Below are 25,049 nucleotides of genomic sequence, written 5' to 3' on the forward strand. Positions count from 1 at the left end.
GGAAAAAAATTGTTTGGAGTTATTAAATGATAGAAATGTGAGGGGTTATTTTGGGGTTTGTTTTCCAAAAAGGATTCACCAGATCTCCAAACAACGATTCCCAAACCAAAGTACTGAGTAGCAAATTTAAAAAAAAAAAAAAAAATAGTCTTTACAATTGATTTATTTTACATTTTTTGATGCTACTCAACTAGAATCACCCTACATAAAGTACTCCCTTACTTACTATTTCATAACACTGTTTCATTTCTTCTCAGTTCTTATCACTATGGGAAATTATTCTGCTTATTTATTTATCTACTTTTTGATCTCTGTCCACGCCCTAATCCTCTAGAATGGCATTGTCTAATATGGTAGCCAGTGGACATATGTGGCAATTTAAATTAATTTAAAATTAAAGTTTAAAATTCAGAACTTTATCCACACTAGCCACATTTCAAGTGTTCAACAGTCACATGTGGCTAATGGTTACTTTATTGGACAGCCCAGAACATGTCCATCATCACAGAAATTTCTATTGAATAAGACTGCCTCAAGAATCTAAACTCCATGAGATTAGGGACCTTACCTGCCATATTCACGCTGTATCTCCACCCTAAAAAAGAACCTACCACTTAGTAGGCACTGAATAGATATTTTGGGAATAAATAAATAAATACTATTGGCCAACCAGTGTAGTGTGAAAGGCACTTGACATACAGTTGTGAACAAAACACCCATGGTCTATGAAGGTTACCGTCTAATAGAAAACAGATAACAAATACATGATTACAGACACGAAAGCACTGGCTGCTAAGGCAAACATATAAGCCCAAATCTCATCTCATTTGAGAGATCACAGACTCATAAAACTTTTTAATATAAAACAAGTCAAGCTTAGAGAAATGATTTGCTATAGGCCACATTGCTCTCAGGTTTCAGGTCCCCCGACTATCTTTTAACTATGTTGCCCTGCAACTGCAAGCAAAGATCAGAAGAGATCAGAGGATAATCTGAGAAAGCCCTTGCTCTAAAGAAAAGAAGGTGGGTTTCTGCAAGTCCAAATTTCCATATACCCCCAAAATATACAATTTAAATTATAGTAATTGAAAACTCTCTTCAACTTTGCACAAGTCAGCTTTCGAAGGAGACTTTATCACAGTCAAAATGTCTCCCTCTCAGACTTGCTAATGTCTCAGTGAGTCCCATCTCCACTTCAGAACCACTCCTTTAAATTGTCCCGCTGCTCTAAACTAGATCATGGTGGGGAGGGGGGCGGGTTGCTCACAGCCATCAGATAAACATGGCACACACCTTGAAGCATCAATTTTTTACTCAAAAGTAAAAGCATAGGCAGGGAGCTAAGTAAAAACTGATATGGAATTTAAAACATCTTAATATTAAAACAAGTGTGGCTATAGAGTAGAATATAAAGTTTAAATGAATATTAAGATAAAATATGATCGTTTCAAAGACATTTCATGACTGGAATTGGAGTGGGGGAGTCAACTAGGGCCATGTTCCCTAAAGCCCCAGGCTTTGGTAGAAAATTTGAGAAATATAGGTTAAAAAAAAATCTCCCCATAAGGATTCTTCCGGTTTTAGAAATACTATCTAGAAAGAATAACATATTAAACCAGTACACCAAACCTATCACTATTGGTTATTTTTCATCCACTTGCAGGAAACTGCTTACTAAGTGAGCTGTCATCCAAAAGAACCTAAAGGAATAGGACATCTGGATAAGTCATTTTGATGAATGATGAGTAGAGGAAGACCTGGATGATGAGAAAGCACCAAGAGGCTTCTTGGGTTGCAGGAGATGGAGCTTAAAAAACTAGGATTCAGATGCATTTGGAAGAGACATTAACATCATCAGGCTTGAATAGGATTTATCAACTGTCCACAAGGCAGAATCCCTCCCAATACCTTCACTTTATACATGAAAAATCAAGGTGCAAATGGTAAAGCAATTTTCTCAGGGTCACACAAAGACTTGATGACCCAAGGCCATACCTAAAATTCCTAACCATATCCAGTTCGCTTTTCAATGATAATAACAGCAAGAATGACTACAACTAAATTTATCGTGTCAAGCATTGTGTTAAGTGCTTTATCTTGGTTAACTCACTTAATTCTGGCATCAATCTTAAAAGGAAGACATTATTATCCCCATTTATGCATATGAGGAAACTAATGATAGAAGAGATTAAGAATTTGCTCAGGGTCACACAGCTAGCCAATGAAGGAGCTGTGATGTAAAATCGGCCCATTTGATTCCAGAAACCTCACTCCTACCCACATTAATTCCACATCACATGGACTTTATGTGACCCATATTCCCTAGAAGAGCAACCAAGATGGTTTTACTTGGTCTTAATGATAGTGGTGTACATAAACTAAAAGACCTAAAAGTCAAAATGTGTAAGGACCAAGAAAGAGGAAGGGAAACCCAGTCCAAGCTGGAGAGCAATCAAGTATGAAGAGCAAAGAGGTCAAAGTAAAACAAAGCACAATACTACAGTAGCTAGAATAGGAAGTTGGGATGGCATGGCAGAGAAACCAGACCTCACCTGGGGTTGGTCAAATTGTCCCCCAAATTAAAATCAAATTTAAGCTAATTCTCTAAGTAAACACTCAGAATGGAGAAGTCTGCTCACTTCAGTAGAACTAGATTTCACTTACTAAATTCAAAATAATGTTACTTTAATGATGGTAAGTAGGCAACTCTCAGTAACTCAAATCGTTTGTCTAACACTCTAACACTTAATCCCTCATCCTCCCACACTTCCTTCAAAAGACAGTAACAAGAATCCTTTCACATTTTCTCATTAGGTGTGCCTCCTGCAGGGATACCCTAAAATGTGACTCACAACAGAACTAGAACACAGAGTAGTATTGGGTTTGGAGACAGAAATGCTTCATTTCTAGGCCAACCCACAAATTTGAAGTTGGTCAGCTAAGACCTTTAGCTTAATACCAGCAGCAAACAATCCCCTACTGTCTCATTTTCTCAGTTTATCCAGCTCATAATTTATTCCTCACAACTACTACCTAATCATGTCAGTGGAATTCAGATGGAATTGTGTCAAAATTGTGTATACTTTGCTTTGCTCTAGAATCTGTTAACTGTAATGAGCATGTGACAACAAAAGAACATAAGGCAAGGAGTTAGGAATCCTGGGTTCTAGTCCCAGATGTATCACCAACTTTGTGTATAACTTGGGAAAATACCTCAGTTGCTCTGGGCCTCAAGAACTAATCTCTAAAATAGGAACACCTCCTGCCCTACCTACTTCACAAGGGTGCTAATGAAAACTAAATAAAATATATGCAGAGGCATTAGGAAAAGAGGCAAGGTGCCATTTTTGGGGGGTGCACCACAGAGGCAAGGTGCCATTGTTGGGAAGTGCACAAGGAGAGGGGCGGGACCGCCATAGAAGCTTCTTTCTCTGCAGCAGGGCACCGCCTACACGAGCTCCAGGTGCGAGCTGCCGCTGCCATCTTGGACTCGAGAGGCGGCTCGGACCCGCTGCCCCCGCCTTCCTCAGAGCATGTGCGTAGGGCCACGCACCTGCACACCCTCTATCAAGGGGATAAAGGACAGCACATGCTGAGGAAAGAGATGGCAAGCATTCAAACCAAAAACAGCCCTCACACCAAAAAAATATTAAACCCACACGAGCTATGCAGGGATGATCCTGCATATAAATAGCCCTCCAAGACTACAGTAGATAATTGTTTCTCCTAAACTCACAGAATGAGAGAAATATAAGTAAAATGAAGAAGCAGAGGAACCACTCCTAATTAAAAGACCAAGAGAATTCCCCTGAAGGAACAAACAATGAAACAGACCTCTTCAGTCTAATAGACACCGAGTTCAAAAAGGAGGTAATGAAAATGCTGAAGGAATTAAGAAAGGTTATCGACAGAAATTCAGATTACTGTAAAAAGGAACTAGAAACTATAAGGAGGAACCAAGAAAAATGAGAAAATTCATTTGCTGAAACAAAAGCTGAGCTAAAGGCAATGAATAGCAGAATGAATAATGCAGAAGAAAGAATAAGTGATCTGGAAGATATAATAATGGAAATTACCCAATCAAAACAGCAGACAGAAAAACAAATGAAAAAAATGAAAGCAAAATAAGAGACCTATGGGATAATACAAAGCATGCCAATCTATGCATAATAGGGATTCCAGAAGGAGAAGAAAGAGAAAAGGGGATGCAAAATGTATTTCAATAAATTATGACTGGAGCTAAGGGGAGATGTTTTCAAGATGTCTGGCTGGAGACAAGTGCTGGAGGAGGGCTTTTTGTAAAACAGGTAACCTGGGAACACTTGAGCATGTTTAAATGCTAATGAGCAGTTAGTAACAGGAGAAGTTGAAGACTCAGGAGAGAGAGAGAAAAACAATGACAGGTTGATGTCTAAAAGGTAAGATGGGATGTGAGGTCCTGAGTAAGGTGGAAAATGATTTTTTTTAATAGACTTGCCAGATGATAGTAGGGGGAAGGTTAAATTGGTACACAGCAGACTATTTGGTACAAGCCATATGTTAGCAGATAGGTTAGAGTTCATGTAGAAGAAGCAATTTAAATTACAGACAAGTATTGTGGTAAGCAGAATAATGGTCTCCCAAAGATGTCCACATTCTAATCCACAGAACCTGTGACTATGTTAGGTTACATGCAAAGGGGAATTAAGGTAGCAGATGGAATTAAGGTTGCTAATCAGCTGGCCTTAAGGAAGAGGGCGTATCCTGGTTTATCCAGGTAGGCCCAATGTAAATGTGGAAGAAGGAGGCAGAAGAGTGTCAGAGTGATAGAATATGAGAAAGTCTCGACCAGCCACTGCTAACCTTGAAGATGGAAGAGGGTCATAAGTCAAGGAGTGTGGGCAGCCTCTAGAAGCTAAAAAACGCAAGAAAACAGATTCTCCCCTATAGCCTCCAGAAAGGTAACGCAGACCTGCCAACACCTTGAGACTCATGTCAAACTTTTGAACTACAGAACTGTAAGATAAATTTGTGTTTTTTTAAGCTACCAAAGCTTGTGGTAATTTGTTGCAGCAGAAATAGAAAACTAGTACAAGAATCTCAACACAGAAAATGAGAGTAATCTCAAGAAAATCATAAAAATAAATTTAAATATAGAAAAGTGATGGGCAAATTAAGGGTTTTAAGGGATGACTATAATATTCAGCTTAAAGAAAGAGGGGCTTCGTGAATTCCTACACCACTCCCATGGTTTCACTCCCAGTGTTACCTAACTCCAGGTCACCTCATTTCAGCAAGTACCATTTCAGCAAGTACCACAACTTTTCATCCCACCCCGACCTGGTCTGCTCTAGTTTCATGGGAAGAATACCAACTTTTAAATTCTCAAAATTTAGTTATATTTTTGTTCATCTGTATTGCTATTTTTACTCATGCCCTATTTTCTAAGGATGGTGCATAGTATTTTGAGTCTCCTCGTATATCTAGGACATACAGTGCCTTATGAATAAAAATATGTGACACAGTTCTCTATGATGTTTATTTATGAATGTTTCAACATGATTAACACATCAGGAAAACTAAGCATAATAAGAATTTCTCCTCTACACATACACAATTTCATTACAAGAAATAGTAGGTGAATGAAGAAAACTGCACCCAGTTCAAGTGAGCTACGTAGGAATACACAAACTACACCTCAAACATCTTCCAGCTACCTCTGTTCACCTCATGTGTTATGTGTTATGACACCAATCCACATATGGTGTTACAACTTTCCATCCTATTTCAGATAACCTTCCTTCCACCACTTTATAATAACTCACAAGCTACAATCTTTCCAATGTCCATTTTCACAGGTAAACTCCAAGTCTTCTTCCAGGTTAAGAGCCATATTTATTATGGTTGTTATATACTTCTTAACCATATAAGATACGTAAGATGTGCTATCATTTTTATTACGTACAACCATGAAGATTACTGGCACTGGTAAGACCCACAAGATTATTTAGTCTACTGCATTGCGTGTTGCAATGGCAATCACAAGTAACCTCCGAGCTCTGGCTCTCAGACGTGAAGAACCCACATTTAAAGCACCACATGGCCCCACATCTAAGCAGAAGCTCAATCCCAGGCCCCAGCATAGACTCAGTGGTACTGTTAGCTGTATGAAGTGAGACCACAAGGAGTCCCACTTTCCTCCTGTTTACTCATGTTTGATTTGAAATTTACATATATCCCACTACAACCCACAGGTGTACTCCAGCTATGCTTTTGCCTGGACTTTGCTGCCCAGGCTAGACCTCTGGACACTGACTCACCTAGTTGGTTTTTCAATCTGTCCTTCCATCTAATTTGAGGCAAAATTCTGGACTCTGACCTGAATTGCATGCCCTAGTGATGTTTTTCAAAAAAAATCACCTACATGCCAGCATAATCTAGATATTTTGAGTATGGATAGAATTGGAAATCTTTAGTCCCTGTAGGCTCAAAATCCCTCACCTTCCATGATCTGCTTTGTCCTGCTACTGTTCAGGAGCCAGAAATGACCTTAATCCTAAGCCTAAAGGCCCACAGAGCCAAGACTCATACCACTGGAGGATTCATCAAGGTTGTGCTATTCCTATGCTTCAACATCATAATCGTCATTACACAATAAAGTGACCCACACCACAACCCATCATTTAGTAAACCACCCTCCACTAAGGTGTACCATTTTAGATAAATATTATCATTAGCCTGTAAGCCTCAACAAGAGTAGATCATTTGATATTCCATTTCCAAAAATCTATTTTCTCACCCAAGAGGGAGGACCAAGTCTGGCTCCTGGGAAGGTCAGACAGTAAACTAGCACAGTGGCTGCAGAGGTCGTCTGGGAAGGGGAGTGGCCTCAAGATGAGGAAAAGCATTTGAGACTTACCCACAGTCCTGGTCATTGCAGGAACTGGCAAGAAAACAGGAAGGAATCATCAAATGTGGGATGAGTCTGGGAATAGGTATGATACATGTCTGTTGCCAAGCATGAACTTAGGGAAAAAAGACACTCACCTGCTTACAGTTTCCCTTGTGTGTGTCAGTTTCTAAGGAAAACAAAGATATAAAAATGACCATGTGAATTAATGATAGTTAATAAGCAGTAAACAAAATGTACTGCATCTAGAACACTAATGCCCTAACACAGAATCTATGTTATTATTCTCTATGGCTAGAGAACTAGTTAAAGCAAGGTACTAATGATGCCAAGTTTGTTTTGTGACTGCAAGTATGTCCCGACACTCAAGTCTCTGTGTATGTGCACAAAAGTCCCTGTGCTGTCTTAATGGGCAAAGATTAACAGACTTCACCTGCTAATCATTCCAAAAAGATCTACAGGTAAGAGATTGGTAGAGTTTTACATTAACCTTCCATGGACTTAGAACCAAACTGTTTTGTGATCTAATACATTTATAGAAACTCTCATCATAGACCAATATAATCATGTGGATAAAATAACTATGAAATCTGATTCTCCAGAATTCAGACAAAAAGATAAATTGTCTGATAAATAGTTGGATTATTCCTCTGGGGCATTCCAAAGCAAATTGTCTCCAAGTTTCCTCTAAATTAGTGGTTTTATTTTGAGACCAATACGATAAAAAGAACACTAATTTGGAATCAGAAGAATTCCATTTTCTCTTTCTTAGCTATGGAGGTAAATCCCGAAATCTCTCTGGTGCTGGGCCTCAATTTCCTTACCTGTAAAATGGAGAGACTATTACTCTAAATAATTCCCAAAATGTTTATAAATAACTCACGGCTTTTACTATACAGACTCTCCTAGAATAATCTCAGCCACTCTTTTTTAATTTCAGCCATCCAGCAGCTTCAACTGTGATTTTATTTCCTTTAATTAATCTCTCTCAAGATACATATAAGCATATAGCAAAATCATCATTTTATCAGGTTATACTATTAGCTTTAAAATTTTATAGGCCAGCATGGTGGTTATTTGTACAAATGCTGGCATTCTGAGTTCTGATAAAGGGTGTCAACCACATAAATTCACCACCCATGTGTAAACAGTTGTTGTTATATTTAAAATCAAGCTAAAAAAAACCCAGAATGTATATATATGTAAAACTGAATCACTGTGTTGTACAGCAGAAATCAACACAACATTGTAAATCAACTATATTTCAATTTAAGAAAAAAAAAAGGTAAAATCAAGCTTCCTTCAGATTTTGGACAGCCAGTGATTGCTTAAGTAACGTTCTCAGCCACTCTTATGATTTCAATTACTACCTCAAGGCTGGTGATCCCTAGAGCTGTATTTATAACCCAGACCACTCTTCTTGGCTTCATACCTAAATATCAAGCAATTCACATTTCACAAATGGCTCAAAACAACACATTAAAAAGCAAACTCACTCTCCCTGTCAGCATCTACAAGCTGCTTCTCTGCCTGAGTTCTCAGTGGTAGTCATCCAAGCTAGAAGCTGGGAGGCTTCCCGGGCCATTCCTTCATCCTATCCCACTCCCATCCAATCCATCACAGAGTCCTACTAATCTTTTTCCTACTTATATCCCCTGTACTCCCTTTCTCTATCTCATGGTCTAGTTAGGACTCTCATCCCCTCGGCCCTGGAGTCGTGACTGATCTCTGCTCATCTTGTCCCCTCTAATCTATCGCAGGGCGTACAGAAACCATAATAACCGTTTTACAATTCAAAACTGTCCAATCAGCCCCCATGACTTACCTACTTACAACCCTTCAATGGTTTCCTATCAACTATAAACTTGTTAAGTTATCCACCCCTCCAGTCTGGTCTCTTGTCAATTCTACTCTTCTGATATATTGGCCCACATATACATATACAACTAATAATAATAAAATGTAAGAAGTACAACATTAAAGAATGAATAAAGAATTATGGAGTTCAAAGGATTATGGGAGCTAAATCTGCTAGGCTGGGGGTTGATTCCTCACAAAGGAGGTTACATCTGAGCTGAGGACATGTAGGACTTGAACAAAAGGAAGAAGGATATACAGGGCCTATCACACAGCATGAGCAATCTACCACATATATCTAAACAGTTTCATTCTCTTGTCATGAATACATGCATGCAACATGAAAAGGGGAAGGTGGGCAGAAAATTTGTCTATATGCATGCTTATTTATCCCTTGCTAAGAGTAAACTAAATCTAAAACAAGGAAAACAAGTAAGCAAATTCATTAATTAGAATCACATTTATACTTTACTAAACATTTATCCAATGACCTATATCCTCTATCTTAATTAGAGTCATTTGCACCACTCTGAATTGATAAGATGAAAAACCCTGGCAAGAATGTTTGACTCTCACAGATTTATATTCTTAGCCTAAATCTTTGCTGAGTATTATTTCCAAATATTTACATTTATAAACAAGCGTGAGGCTCTTGCTGGGTTAACAATGCTTATTATAATGGCCAGAGCTAGGGATACAAAGACTAAGCCACCCTGTGGTAGGTCACGTGAACAACCTAATTCAACAAAAAAGAGTAATGCAGGGATTTGGCATTTGCTTTTTCTTCCTTTAGGCCTGAGCTATGTATATGCGCTTCTACAACAGTCCAGTAATTTCTTCCTTTGTTACTACATTTACCTTCATAATTAAGCTTCTATGTTCCACAGACTGACTAAAATGTGTGCCCATTTCAAATATAGTTGTGATTCCATCCTCACACAAATTCATCCAGTAATGATATTCTTCACGCCCAGGAAGTCGATCCCAAAAAGTCCTGAAGGCTTCCCAGACAGCTTCCTGGCATACTGAAAAACAAACAGAGAGCTATTTTTACAGAAAGCACTTTGGGGTTCTCACAATAAGAGGGGAAAAGTGTGTGTGTGTGTGTGTGTGTGTGTGTGTGTGTGTGTGTGTGGAAGGGTGGCAGTATACGTAACTCTGGATTTTCTGCTCAATTCTTCTGTAGACCTAAAACTTCTCCAAAAAATAAAATCTATTAATTTTTAAAAAGATGTGAGAACTAAAAAGAAAAGAAAATGATATTCAGAAGAAACATACTGCTGTATTAAAATGAAAGCTAATTTAATGTATCTGCTAAGTTATTTCAAAGCATCAACTCGGAAAGGACACTAAACAGGCTGTCTGCACATTTTATACAGCACTAAGTGTATTGCTATCCTGTAACCATTTCAGTGTCCTGATGCAGGGCACTGCGCACAACAGATGGGATGAAAGAGAAGAGGAAGAGGGTGGTAAGGGAGAAAGACGGATTTATGGGGACAGAGATCAAGGAAATTATTTTTCATCTCAAGAGAACTGAATGCTAATCCACCAGCGTATCGAGATAGAGGCCCTGAACTCACTGAGCGAGAAGGATCTCAATTCTAGCCCTAGCCTCACTGTGTACTAGCTTGATAACCAAGAGTAACTGACCCAGCCAGTCAACATTTCAATGTACTCATCTCTCTTTTTTAATGAGATGAATAGTAACTGCTTTAATTTATCTGTGAGAGTATTTTATACACTACATAGTGCTACATGAATATTAAATGTTATTATCATATTGGATTCTGGTTGTCCAACAGTTATTTGATGGAAGAAGAGTCTCAGACTAAAAAAAGCTCTTAGGCTTTAACAGAGATTAAAATATATGAATATTGTAAGTTTCTCTATCAACTGATTTTTCAGGGTTAAATTGAATGAACCTTTGGTTGCAAACTTAGTTTCTTTTTCAGTGAACTAACTACATCCTTAATCCTGTTCTTTAGAACTTTTGACCCTACAGCATACAGAAGACTCCAACAGAGACTGACTGAGGCAGAGGTGACCACTTGTAGATTCAAGTTTTTCCTTTCTTCCTCTTTAAACTTCCAAATGACAGCTTAGTACACACCAGAAGACAATGCAAAGATGAAAGTCTGGGTTGGTAAAAACAAACAAAAAGCGAATATCTACAAGATCTGGTTATGAAATGAGGTGATTCAAAGAAAGTATTAAAAGTACTGTGAGACCAAGTAACTATATATCTATGAGAAAAAATAAATCTCAATAACGTCTTCACAATATACATAATAAAATAATTTGAAATATGAAAGCTAATACTTTGAAGGTCCTAAAAGAAAACACAGAAGAATATATACATGACCTGAAGATAAGCAAAGATTTCATAGACAGGACTCAGAAAGCAACAACTATAAAAGAAAAAACAAAAAACTGGTATTAGAATTCATCAAAACTAAAAACTTCTGCTCAACAAAGATGCTATTAATAAAAATGAATAGGTAAGCCATACCTCTGGCAGAAAATATTCAAAATACATATATCTGACAAAGAACTGGTATTTAGGATATTTAAAGGATTTCTACAACTCCCTAACAAAAAGGCAAACAATCCAATTTTTAAAATATGTAAGAGACTGAAGCAGACACTTCGCAAAGGACGAGATACAAAGAGTCAACGAGTATGTGAAAAAGTGCAATGTCATTCATTCTTCAGAGAAATGGAAATTGAACCACCCACACATGAACCAGAGAGGTTAAAATTTTTTACCTTGACAATATCAAATTTTGGCGAGAATGTGGAACAAACACAACCCTCATTTTTGGCAAGAATGAAAAATAGTACAACCATTTTGGAAAAAGTACTGGTAGTTTCTTATATAACTAAATATACACCAAACCTATGACCCAGTAACCCCCCTCCTAGGTATTCCTTCAAGCGAGACGTAAGCACATATCCACAGAAAGACTTACGTTCAATGCTAGAGCAGCTTTATTCATAATAACTTAAAAAAGAAAACAACCCAGGCATCCATCAACAGGAAAATAAACAAACATACAGTCACATAATGGAATCAAAAGGAACAAATTACTAATTCATGCAAAAGCATGAATGAATCTCAAAAGGCTGACTCAAAGAAGCCTTACACAAAAGAGTTCATACTATTCTACTTATATAAAGTCCTAGATAGGTGAAACTAAGCTATGGTTTAAAAAAATTAGAAGAGTGGTCACCTGGTAGTTGGGGTTGAGAAGGGAGGACTGTCTTGGAAGGGGAATAAGGGAACTTTCTGTGGTGGCACTATCCCCAAATTTAAGAGAGGTTTGGATTATACCAATGTGTGCATTAGTCAAAACTCACCAAATGGTATTCTTAAGATTTATGCATTTCACTCTATGTAAATTCCACCTTCAGAAAAGTAAACAAATATTAAGCTCTAGTTAATGATATTCATGCTGAAGTTCTACAGGGAAATGAAATGATATCTTTAATTTATGAAATACATCTAAGAAATAGGATGGTTGGATAGATAGATATGTGATAAAGCAAATATAAAATGTTAACTGTAGAGCTAGGTGGTAAGACTATGGTGTTCACTAAACTATTCTTTCAACTACTTTATATGTTTAAAATATTTTCATAAAATCTTAGAAAAACATTATTGTGTGAGGAAAAATGCAGCTGGAGCATCCAGAAGTGTAGAAATCATACCAGGTTTCATAGCAGGCCTTCCCTTGGCATCTCTCATGAATTCACAGAAGAATAGCATAAGCTGCCTCCTACAAATTATGCTCTGGGGGATGTCATTTCCTGAAAAAATCTCCTAAGAAATCCACTTAAAAACTTACAGAACTAATAAACAAGTTTAGCAAGGTGTCAGGATACAAGATCAATACATATAAATCAGTTGTATGTCTATACACTAGCAATGAACAAACAAAAAATGAACCTAAGAAAACAATTCCATTTACAAAAGCATCAAAAATAATAAAATACTTAGGAATAAATTTAACAAAGTACAAAACTTATACTCTGAAAACCAAGAAACACTGTTGGAAAAAAAATTAAAGACGACATAAATAAATGGAAAAACTTTCTATGTTCATGAATTGGAAGATTTAATTGTTAAACCCCCAACCCCTGCAGATACCAAAACCCTCAGATACTCAATTCCCTTATATAAAATGGTGTAGTATTTGCATGTAACCTATGCACACCCCCCCGTACATGTTAAATCACCTCTAGATTACTTATAATACCTAATACAATGTAAATGCTATGTAAATAGTTGCCAGCACATGGCAAAATCAAGTTCTGCTTTTTGGAACTTCTGGAATTCTTTTTCAAGTGTTTTTTTGTTTGTTTTTTGTTTGTTTTTAAACTTTTTATTTTATATTGGAGTATAATTGATTAACAATGTTGTGTTGGTTTCAGGTGTAAAGCAAAGTGATTCTGTTATACATATACATGTATCTATTCTTTTTCAAATTCTTGGCAGTTAGGGGCACAGACCCTCTGCAGTCAATTCACATATAACTTTACAGTTAGCCCTCCTTATCCGCAGTTGCACATCCACATATTTAACCAACCCTGGATCATATAACACTGCAGTATGTATTTACTGAAAAAAAATGTGAGTAGAAGGGGACCCTCACATTTCAAACCCATGTTGTTCAAGGATCAACTGCACATCCTTAATTTATCCAATGGTTTTCCAATTGGGAATAACAGAATTCAAAACACTTACATTCTGAAACAGGAGGAGAATTGGGGGGTAGTCTGGAGTATTCATGCAGCTCAGAGAGGGGAAACCTAGATAGGACAGTACAGGCTGTACAGACAAGAGCAAAATCAGCACTATTTCAAGGAAAGAGGTACTAAGGAGGGCAAAACTCCACCACAGACAAGCGCCACATACTTCACTGTTTGGCCTATTTGTTCAGAAGTCCTATCCTTGTCAAATGATTTTCATGTAGCCTTTAGTTACCACTGGAGATAACTTTCTATTTTTGAGAAGATAACTAATCTACAAAAGCCTCTCTTCTGGCAGAGAAACTTGTCCTGGAAACGGGTGGAGGAAGGGTAAATGTAATGACAATATTCTGAAGAAGGAAATGCCGGCATTTAATCTGTCTTTAATCCTGTTACTAGGACTCAGGCTGTGCATCTTATCTAGTACACAGAAATCTAGAATGGAGCAAAGTCTTTTTTTTAGGGTAATATAATTTCCTTTCAGAATTGTGGAGCCCAAAGCATGAGGAACAGTTAATTTGGTGCAATAAGGCAAGAAAAAGAAAAGGCATACAAATTGGAAGATAAGAAGTAAAACTATATCTTTATTTGCAGATGAAATAATCACCCATGTAGAAAACCTTAAGGAATATATTAAGAAGCTACTAAAACTAATAAGTGATTTTAACAAAGTTACAGAATAAAAGATCAATACACATAAATCAGTTGTATGTCTATATGCTAGCAAAGAACAATCAGAGACCAAATTTTTTTAAAATAGTGTTAACAATAGCATGAAAAAAGTGAAATAAATCTAATAAAAAGATGTGTAAGATTTATACACTGAAAATTACAAAACACTGTTGAGAGAAACTGACAGAGATCTAAATAAATGGAGGGATATATCCACAGATCAGAAGAGTCAATATTGTTAAGATTATAATTCTTCGCAAATTGATCAATAAATTCAACACAATCCCAATCAAAATCCCAGTAGCCTCTTGTGTACAAATTGGCAAGATGATTATAATATTTATATGGAAGACAAAGGACCTAGCATAACCAAACAAATTTTAAAAAGAACAAAGTTGAAGGACTTGCACTATCTTATTCAAAGACTTATTATAAAGCTTACAGTAATCAAGACAGTTAGGTATTGGCATAAAAATAGACAAAGAGATCTGTGTAAGAGAATGAAAAGTGAAGTAATAGACTCATCATATACAGAAGACTGACTTTCAACAAAGGTTCAGCGGCAAGGAAAGATAATCTTTTTAATAAATGATGCCGGAACAACTGGCTCTGCAAAAGCAAAAAATTTAACTTTGATCCATATACATCAAATACAAAAATTAACTCAAAGTAGATCATAGACCTGAATGTAAAACCTAAAAATTATAAAATTTCTATCGGAAAAAACAGGAGAAAGTCTTTGTAATTCTGAGCTAAGCAAATTTAGATCCAACACCAAAAGCAAGCATGATGCAAAAAAAACCTGATAAATTGGACATTATCAAAATTTAAAACTTCTGTTCCTCAAAAGACATTGTTAAGAAAATAAAAAGACAAACCAAACACTGGAAGAAAATTTATGCAAAACATATATCTGACAAAGAATTGGTATTTGGAACACATAAAGAACTCTTACAACTCAATAACAGAACAAACAATCCAATTATTTTTTTAAAGGAGCAAAATATTCGAATAGACTCTTCACCAAAAAAGATAATGGCAAATGAGCACATGAAAAAGTGCTCAACATCATTAGCCATCAAGAAAATGCAAGTTAAAACCACAATGTTACTTCGTATCTACTAGAATGGTTACAGTTTTAAAAGACTGACTATACCAAGCTTGCACAGATGTGGAAAAATTGGAATCCCAATATACAGCTGTTGGTACAACTACACTGGAAAACAGTTTTGGCAATTTCTTAAAAAGTTAAACATAGAGCTATCATGTGACCCACCCACTACACTCCTATTAACCAACAGATATAAAAAGCATATGTTCACACAAAAAATTGTACAAAAATGTTCATGACAGCTTTCTTCATAATCACCAATAACTGAAAACCACCCAAATATCCCAAGATGCAGTATATCCATAAAATGGAATAATACCCAACAGCAAATGTTAACAAACTACTGATACACAAAAAAATCATGGATGAGTCTCAAAACAAACTGAGTAAAAGAAGCTAGACAAAAAAAAAAAGAGTACACAGTATGAAGACATTTGTATATAAAAGTGTAGAAAATGCAAACGATACATAGGAATAGAAAGCAGATTAGTGGTTGCCTCAGCACTGAGGTCAAGGGAGGTGCTGAGGGAGGAAGGGATTATAAAGGCACATGAGAAAACGTTTGGAGGTAATAGACAAATTCATTATCTTGATTGTTGTGATAACTTCAAGGATAAATACATTTGTCAAAACTAATCAAATGCTATGCTTTAAGTATGGGCAGTTTATAATCCACCAATGTATACCCTAATAAAGCCATATATTTCTTTTTAACATCTTTATTGGAGTATAATTGCTTTACAATGGTGTGTTAGTTTCTGCTGTATAACAAAGTGAATCAGCTATACATATACATATATCCCCATATCTCCTCCCTCTTGCGTCTCCCTCCCACCCTCCCTATCCCACCCCTCTAGGTGGTCACAGAGCCTGTGCTATGCAGCTGCTTCCCACTAGCTATCTATTTTACACTTGGTAGTGTATGTATGTCCATGCCACTCTCTCACTTCGTCCCAGCTTACCCTTCCCCCTCCCTGTGTCCTCAAGTCCATTCTCTACATCTGTGTCTTTATTCCTGTCCTGCCCCTAAGTTCTTCAGAACCATTTTTTTTTTTTTTTTTTAGATTCCATATATACATGCTAGCACACGGTATTCGTTTTTCTCTTTCTGACTTACTTCACTCTCTATGACAGACTCTAGGTCCATCCACCTCACTACAAATAACTCAGTTTTGTTTCTTTATATGGCTGAGTAATATTCCATTGTATATATGTGCCACATCTTCTTTATCCATGCATCTGTCGATGGACACTTAGGTTGCTTCCATGTCCTGGTTATTGTAAATAGAGCTGCAATGAACACTGTGGTACATGACTCTTTTTGAATTATGGTTTTCTCAGCGTATGTGCCCAGTGGTGGGATTGCTGGGTCGTATGGTAGTTCTATTTTTAGTTTTTTAAGGAACCTCCATACTATTCTCCATAGTGGCTGTACCAATCTACATTCCCACCAACAGTGCAAGAGGGTTCCCTTTTCTCCACACCCTCTCCAGCATTTATTGTTTGTAGATTTTTTGATGATGGCCATTCTGACTGGTGTGAGGTGATACCTCATTGTAGTTTTGATTTGCATTTCTCTAATAATTAGTGATGTTGAGCATTCTTTCATGTGTTTGTTGGCAATCTGTATATCTTCTTTGGAGAAACGTCTATTTAGCTCTTCTATTTTTGGATTGGGTTGTCTGTTTTTTTTGATATTGAGCTGCATGAGCTGCTTGTAAATTTTGGAGACTAATCCTTTGTCAGTTGCTTCATTTGCAAATATTTTCTCCCATTCTGAGGGTTGTCTTTTCCTCTTGTTTATGGTTTCATTTTAAAGCTATATTTTAAAAGGTCCAACTACTAATATAATTTTTTAAAGGGGGATACTATTACTTCCTACTCCAAGCACCCTAAATATCTCTTTAATTTCACAAATGATTAGGTTAAATTCAGTTGATTCTTGCTTAAATGGAGATTTTTTCAAATGTGTTATACCAACTAGCAACTGATACCAAATTATCTATGAAGGAAAAATTGGGCAAACCATTACACTGAATTAGCTTGGTGGAAAGACCAAAGATCCCTGGTTGGACAGTGAGTGGATCTTTTCCTCCAATCTCCAAACAATTGGTTCTAAGGGCATAATCCAATTATCTCTTCCAAATCTCTTCAAAATCAAGACCTATGTTGAAATATTCATTTTTCCTAAATTTCAAAACATAACAAATAAAATATTTACTCTTTATCATGACAGTAACAGCTATATCAACATTGTTATAATCTTGATGTGCTGTGTCAATCGTTTTAGCTTTGAGGTCCCTTTCCAATGATCTCATTCACAGAATCTGTATTTTAAAGTCAATTATTCAAGGAATGCTTTATTTTTCTTTTGGTTGGCTTCTTTTTCAATAGCGTCTCTTGAATGTATAAACACAAGGGCAAAGAAATTAAAAGGCATAATCACATTCCTTAAATGATTGGTTATTTCCTCTTCACTATCTAACCAGAAGCTATCTAGGTATTCTTACCTATTTTAAAGTAATATTACATAAAAATCCAAGTAGTAGAAATCATATTTTGATAAATTACACACTCATTCTCATTCATCTTCAGTTCCTTTTTCTCTTCCCACTCTCTTTGCAATTTCCCACTTCTGGCATATGCCCTACTCACAAAAGGCCAGGTCAATGGATTTCCATTTAAAAAGTGAAAGAAAAGCTTATTGCTTAGTAAGTTTGATAGTCCCAAAATACAACCAAGAGATATAAATACACTCTGAAAAAAAAAAGTTCTAACATACTGTGCCGCTTTAAGAAACTAAAAAATCAAACATATAAATATATGTAATATCTGATATTAAATTTTTTATTTGAAAAGCATTTGCTTTGATAAGGAAGGAGGACAGAAAGGATAAGATAGAGGAAAATAAAGAAGAAGACAAAGTAGCAGCTCAGACTGAAGGTTTATATAGCCCAGTCCCTGGAAAATAGTAAATGATCAATAAACATTTGTTGAATACATGCATGAATGAACAAGCCTGATTTCACTATCATTTCATTATCTATATCCACTTTAATTTACTAGCATCGCATCCATATTATGGCTTTTTATTGGCTCTTGAGCAGCAAAAAGCAAAGTTTGGGAATCCTTCAAATATCTAAGGGACATATTATGGTCAATTAAGCAATTCTGGTTAGTAAATGTAAGGAACAGAGAATGAATTAATATAATAAAAGGGTATGAGATCAAGGATAACACTGTTTAATTGAAAATAAAATAATTATGTAACAACCTAAATGGGAAAAGAATTTGAAAAAAGAATAGATACATGTATATGTATAACTGAATCACTCTGCTGTACACCTGAAACTAACACATTATTAATCAACTATACTTCAATATAAAATAAAAAGTCTTCCAACAAACAAAAGTCCAGGACCAGATGGATTCACAAGCGAATTCTATCAAACATTTAGAGAAGAGCTAACACCTGTCCTTCTGAAACTGTTCCAAAAAATTACAGAGGAACACTCCCAAGCTTTCTACGAGGCCACCATCACCCTGATTTCAAAACCAGACAAAGATATCACAAAATAAGAAAATTACAGGCCAAAGCGCTGATGAACATGGACACAAAAATCCTCAACAAAATACTAGCAAACTGAACCCAACAACATATTAAAAGGATCATACACCATGATCAAGTGGGATTTATCCCAGGGATGGAAGGATTCTTCAGTATATGCAAATCAAACAATGTGATACACCATATTAACAAATTGAAGAATAAAAACCATATGATCATCTCAATAGATGCAGAAAAAGCTTTTCACAAAATTCAACACTGATTTATGATAAAAACTCTCCAGAAAGTGGGCATAGAGGGAACCTACCTCAACATAATAAAGGCCATATACAACAAACCCACAGCAAACATCATTCTCAATAGTGAAAAACTGAAGCGTTTCCTCTAAGATCAGGAACAGGACAAGGATGTCCACTCTCACCACTATTATCCAACACAGTTTTGGAAGTCCTAGCCACAGCAATCAGAAAAGAAAAAGAAATAAAAGGAATACAAATTGGAAAAGAAGTAAAACTGCTGCTGTTTGCAGATGACATGATACTATACATAGAAAATCCTAAAGACGCCACCAGGAAACTACTATAGCTAATCAATGAATTTGGTAAAGTTGCAGGTTACAAAATTAATGCACAGAAATCTTTTACATTCCTAAACACTAACAATGAAAGATCAGAAAGAGAAATCAAGGAAACAATCCCATTTACCATCACATCTAAAAGAATAAAATACCTAGGAATAAACCTATCTAAGGAGGCAAAAGACCTGTAGTCAGAAAACTATAAGATATTGATGAAGAAAATCAAAGATGACACAAACAGATGGAGAGATATAGCATGTTCTTGGATTGGAAGAATCAATATTGTGAAAATGACTGTACTGCCCAAAGCAATCTACAGATTCAGTGCAATCCTTATCAAATTACCAATGGCATTTTTCACAGAATTAGAACAAAAAATTTTACAATTTGTATGGAAACACAAAAGACCCCGAATAGCCAAAGCAATCCTGAAAAAGAAAAATGGACCTGGAGGAATCAGGCTCCCAGACTTCCGACTATACTACAAAGCTATAGTAATCAAGACAGTATGGTACAGGCACAAAAACAGAAATATAGATCAATGGAACAGGACAGAAAGCCCAGAGATAAACCCACACACCTATGGTCACCTAATATATGACAAAGGAGGCAAGAACATACAGTGGAGAAAAGACAGTCTCTTCAATAAGTGGTGCTGGGAAAACTGGACAGCTACATGTAAAAGAATGAAATTAGAACACTCCCTAACACCATACACAAAAATAAACTCAAAATGGATTCAAGACCTAAATGTAAAGCCGGACACTATAAAACTCTTAGAGGAAAACATAGGCAAAACACTCTTTGACATAAATCGCAGCAAGATCTTTTTTGACCCACCTCCTAGAGTAATGAAAATAAAAATAGAAATGAACAAAAGGGAACTAATGAAACTTAAAAGCTTTTGCACAGCAAAGAAAGCCATAAACAAGACAAAAAGACAGCCCTCAGAATGGGAAAAAATATTTGCAAACAAAGCAACGGACAAGGGATTAATCTCCAAAATATACAAACAGCTCATGAAGCTCAATATCAAAAAAACAAAAAACCTAATCAAAAAATGGGCGGAAGACCTAAATAGACATTTCTCCAAAGAAGATATACAGATGGCCAACAAACACATGAAAAGATGCTCAACATCACTAATTATCAGAGAAATGCAAATCAAAACTACAACGAGGCATCACCTCACACCAGTCAGAATGGCCATCATCAAAAAATCTACAAACAATAAATGCTGGTGAGGGTGTGGAGAAAAGGGAACCCTCTTATACTGTTGGTGGGAATGTAAACTGATACAGGCACTATGGAGAACTGTATGGAGGTTCCTTAAAAAACTAAAAATAGAACTACCATATGACCCAGCAATCCCACTCCTGAGCATACACCTGGAGAAAACCATAATTCAAAAAGATACATGTACCACAATGTTCACTGCAGCACTATTTACAATAGCCAGAACATGGAAGCAACCTAAATGTCCATCAACAGAGGAATGTATAAAGAAGATGTGGTAGATATATATACAATGGAATATTACTCAGCCATAAAAAGGAATGAAATAGTGCCATTTGCAGAGACGTGGATGGACCTAGAGACTGTCATACAGAGTGAAGTAAGTCAGAAAGAGAAAAACAAATATCGTATAATATTGCTTATATGTGGAATCTAGAAAAATGATACAGATGAACTTATTTGCAAAGCAGAAATAGAGACACAGACGTAGAAAACAAATGTATGGACACCAAGGGGGAAGGAGGAATGGGATGAATTGGGAGATTGGGATTGACACATATACATTACTATGTATAAAATAGATAACTAATGAGAACCTACTGTATAGCACATGAAACTCTACTCAATGCTCTGTGGTGACCTAAATGGGAAGGAAATCCAAAAAAGAGGGGATATATGCATACGTATAGCTGATTCACTTTGCTGTACAGAAAAAACTAATACGACATTGTAAAGCAACTATACTCCAATAAAAATTAATTTTTAAAAATGAAAATAAATAAAAATAAAAATAAAATAAACTCCTAGTTTTGTTGCTTTAGGGTCCATTGTGAGAAGTGCCACCATTTGAGAGGTAAAAAGTTTTGTGTATACCAACTAGAATCAGCTTGAATCTGTAGAATGGCTAAACTATAAAATATAGAAATTGATATTTCCATGTATATAAAATAACTAATTAGCCAAATAGGTAAGTATATCTTAGTTAATATCTTTTGTGGGTGTATTTAGACAAATTACTGTAATGCAGAAGTAAAAGTTATAATTAATTTATCCAGCAACATAAACTGGTATTTTTGAAGTGCTTCAAAAATTTTAAACCATGTCCTCTCTTAAAATAATGTAAACTTTCCTCTGAAGCTGTATAAATACCATACTCTTAGCAAGTCCTTTTTCCATGGCTAGTAGAAAGACACTATTTGGCTCAGTCTCTATCCAAAGCATCACAAATTTTGAACTATAATGTTCAAATACAACAACTGTTTTAGAACTATGTTTGAATTTTATCATGGAGCCCAAGGGTTTGAATGTTTGCTTACCTCGGACTTTAAAATATTTCACATGGTTTGCCATAGCCTCTGTAACATTTTCATCTGGGCAGGTTTTCACACCGTTAGGAAACAAAGTAGATCGCTTTCTTCTGAGCAACCACTGTCTCTCAGTTTCTCTGTGGTCCATAGGTTGTTTCTTTTCAATAGATAGAGAAGAGTCTGTGGATTCTGAGCCAGTCAGGAGAAAAGAAACTGTACTCTTGGGTTCTTGGCTCTCTTCTAAAGATAAGTAGGTTTGTGCTACAGAGTGAAAGCATAAACAAAGCTTCTGATGATGAATGGAGACATAGAATGAAAGGTAACAAATGAAGAAAAACTGACATTTGCACCACATTTGGATTTTGAACTCAATGCTCGAATTACAGACATGTGTGCTTAAGGAGGGGAGAAGTAAAGCATTCAATTTTTTCTCCATTTAATTCCTAGTCCTTTATTTCAAGATTGTTAGTTATTGAAATCAAGTATACATCCAATTTCAACACAAGAAATAAGAGGAAGTAAGCTTTGAACCAAGAATTACTAATGAAGAGGAAAACCAATATTATTGGAGAGATTTTCATACAGTTTAAATGAAGCAATGTCAAAGACTAGAGTAATATTTGATTCAATTTCTTACAGCAGTCATATCAAATAATGTTATTTTTAGAGAAAATATACTGCAGATCTAAAGATAAAAAATAATGTAGATTTTTAAATACCTGTTAATGATGGAAGGTTTCCTTCTATCAGGACAAATATCAGAATACCCAGAGAAATCTTCCCAAAATGAGGAAACATAATCATTTGAGCCAAAACCAAAAGAAAGAGGCCAAAATCCTTAATTGAGCACCCAAAGGCCTGAAACTTCCAGTAACAAACTGTTACAGAAAAGGTCTAATATTTAACAGTTTATGTTCAAAAATTGACAACCATTCCAAAATCATTATAAATTGGCTAAATAAAAATGGTGTCCTTTCAAAGTACCTCTCACTTCTTTTCTGAAATAACCAGCATGCTATGAAAGCAGGAGAGATAAGCTAATTAGGACAGATGGGGAGAGACAATTTCTTTACTCTAATCTAGCCAGCTAAGCTCTTTATTAACACTCTCCTTGCCTTTAATAAGCACTCCACTTAAAAATGTTTCCAAAAAAAATAATAATGTTACACATATAATTCACTGAATTTTACAACTTTTCTCAATTAGTCAAACCTGATAGATTCACATGTTCTCTGGGTTCTTCTACAACCTATGATTTTTAAGCATAAAATGCCCAGACTGACTATACCTGTCTATGTCTGAAATACAGAGCTACATACAAAATAAAGTTAGTTTTCTTGGTGCCATTTCTTGTAAATTTCCCTCGATTAAAAAATTTGAAAATCTTTCACTGTAACCACTTACATCTCCTTCCTTATCTATAAAATAGGATAGGAATAGTAAAGCTAACTCACGATAGAGATATTGTGAGCATTAAACTAGTTAACACACAGAAAATGCTTAGAAAAGTACCTGGCACCTATTAAGCACACAATATAAATGGTAGCTACATAATAATAACTTTGTTGCTTAATTTGCTATTAAACATGAGGCCCAGTGTCTTTATCTACATGAGTAATTCTTAACCAAGAAAGGATATCCTTTACCACAATGGGGGACCAGATAAAAATTTTGTATTAGGGCAGTTGTTTTAATCAAATAAACCTAGTAGAAAGGAATTAAATTAGTCAAAATCCCTGTGGAAGCTAGGATTTACTATCAAATAGCAATGAATTTATACTTTATGTACCTCTGGTGAAGTTCTCTGGAAAAAAAAATGTTTTGTAAAGATCTAAAGCACATTTCTCTTCAGAATCCTACACTAGCCCTGACCCTGATTTCTCCAGTTCCTAAAGGGGACCAACTCAGTTGTAAGAGAACAGGCCACCTGGGTGGGTGCAAACCACACCAGCCTAAGAAAGCCTCATACACATAGAACCAAGTCTTCTAACAGCCCCTGGGCAAAGTTTGCAAATTTCCATAAGGACAAGGTTAGTTACAAGAGACTCTACAGAGGGAAGAAGGGGCCCAGGTTTTCCAGAAGAGTTTTAAAAAGTTCTGGTCAAGGAGGGCTTCGGGGTATGCATGTCTACTCACAGTTCTCCCAGTCTAGACAGTTCAACAATTGGAGGTCATTTTCACAATAAAAGATATATATATATATATTGAATACAACTGACATTTCACATTTATTTTAGCTTAGTACTTTTCCAAAGAAATAGTATTGAAAGAAAGAAAACACAAGATAATTTCCTATTAAGAAAGGGCTTAAGCTTGGTGTTAAGCCAAAAGTAATTAAAGCATAAATGAATAACTTTATATGACTAAAAAGTAGGTGACAGTGGAAAGATGAGGATAGAATGTAGATTGGAATCAAATTAGAAAGGGCTCTGTATGATAAGTCTAGACCTATTTTCCCCCTAACACACACACACACAAAAGCTGATTTTAAGAGGTATTAAACTTTTTCTTAAAAAGAAGAGCTACCATTTTTTTATCCCAAGAGTTGTGAGAAACAGTGTTATCTTCTCTAAGAAGTCTTTCCCTGTCTAGTGACAACCCTCTTACTACCTCTCTACCACCTCTCACTATCTCTCTCTCTCTCTCTCTCACACACACACACACCCCCCACACACACCCCCAAAGGCTGAACACCCTCCTGTGCTCCCAAAAAACTCTATGATTGTTTCTAACAGGCATATTAAAACTGTTCATATGTCCATTTCTCCCATTAGACTATAAATGACTTAGGAATAAGAGCTGTCATTCCGTTTTTTCTACCTTGGACATTGCCTGCTAGTAGTAGATGCTCAAAAAATGTTCCCTGAACTATCAAAATTACCACGTCTGTTAAAACAGTTAGAAAAATTAATCTAAGCATCAATTATATGACTTGCACTGAGTAACATACAATTTAAAATCTATTTCTAAGAATGGCTCACGTTTCTTAAGGAAAAAAATTACACCTCAATTTAATGAATTGGAAACATGTTTAATATAAAATGTTGATATTCTCAAAGCATTATTTCCATATGAATTTA

The 25,049-nt window shown here is 35.9% G+C and overlaps 1 protein-coding gene across 1 annotated transcript in view; it reads right to left on the reverse strand.

Moving 5' to 3' along the window:
• The window catches only part of IMPG2 (interphotoreceptor matrix proteoglycan 2), a 69,075-nt gene extending 46,302 nt beyond the window's left edge, over positions 1-22,773 (reverse strand). The window contains exons 1-4 of the mRNA XM_061193028.1: positions 22,689-22,773; positions 21,979-22,230; positions 9,605-9,771; positions 7,027-7,058 (exon numbers count right to left, since the gene is read on the reverse strand). Coding sequence (XP_061049011.1) covers positions 7,027-7,058; positions 9,605-9,771; positions 21,979-22,230; positions 22,689-22,773 — 536 coding nt within the window. The remainder of the gene's footprint in view (positions 1-7,026; positions 7,059-9,604; positions 9,772-21,978; positions 22,231-22,688) is intronic.
• Between the last annotated feature and the right edge of the window lie 2,276 nt (positions 22,774-25,049).

Source organism: Eubalaena glacialis, chromosome 6 (assembly GCF_028564815.1).
Source record: "Eubalaena glacialis isolate mEubGla1 chromosome 6, mEubGla1.1.hap2.+ XY, whole genome shotgun sequence".
NCBI classification, from domain to species: Eukaryota; Metazoa; Chordata; class Mammalia; order Artiodactyla; family Balaenidae; genus Eubalaena; species Eubalaena glacialis.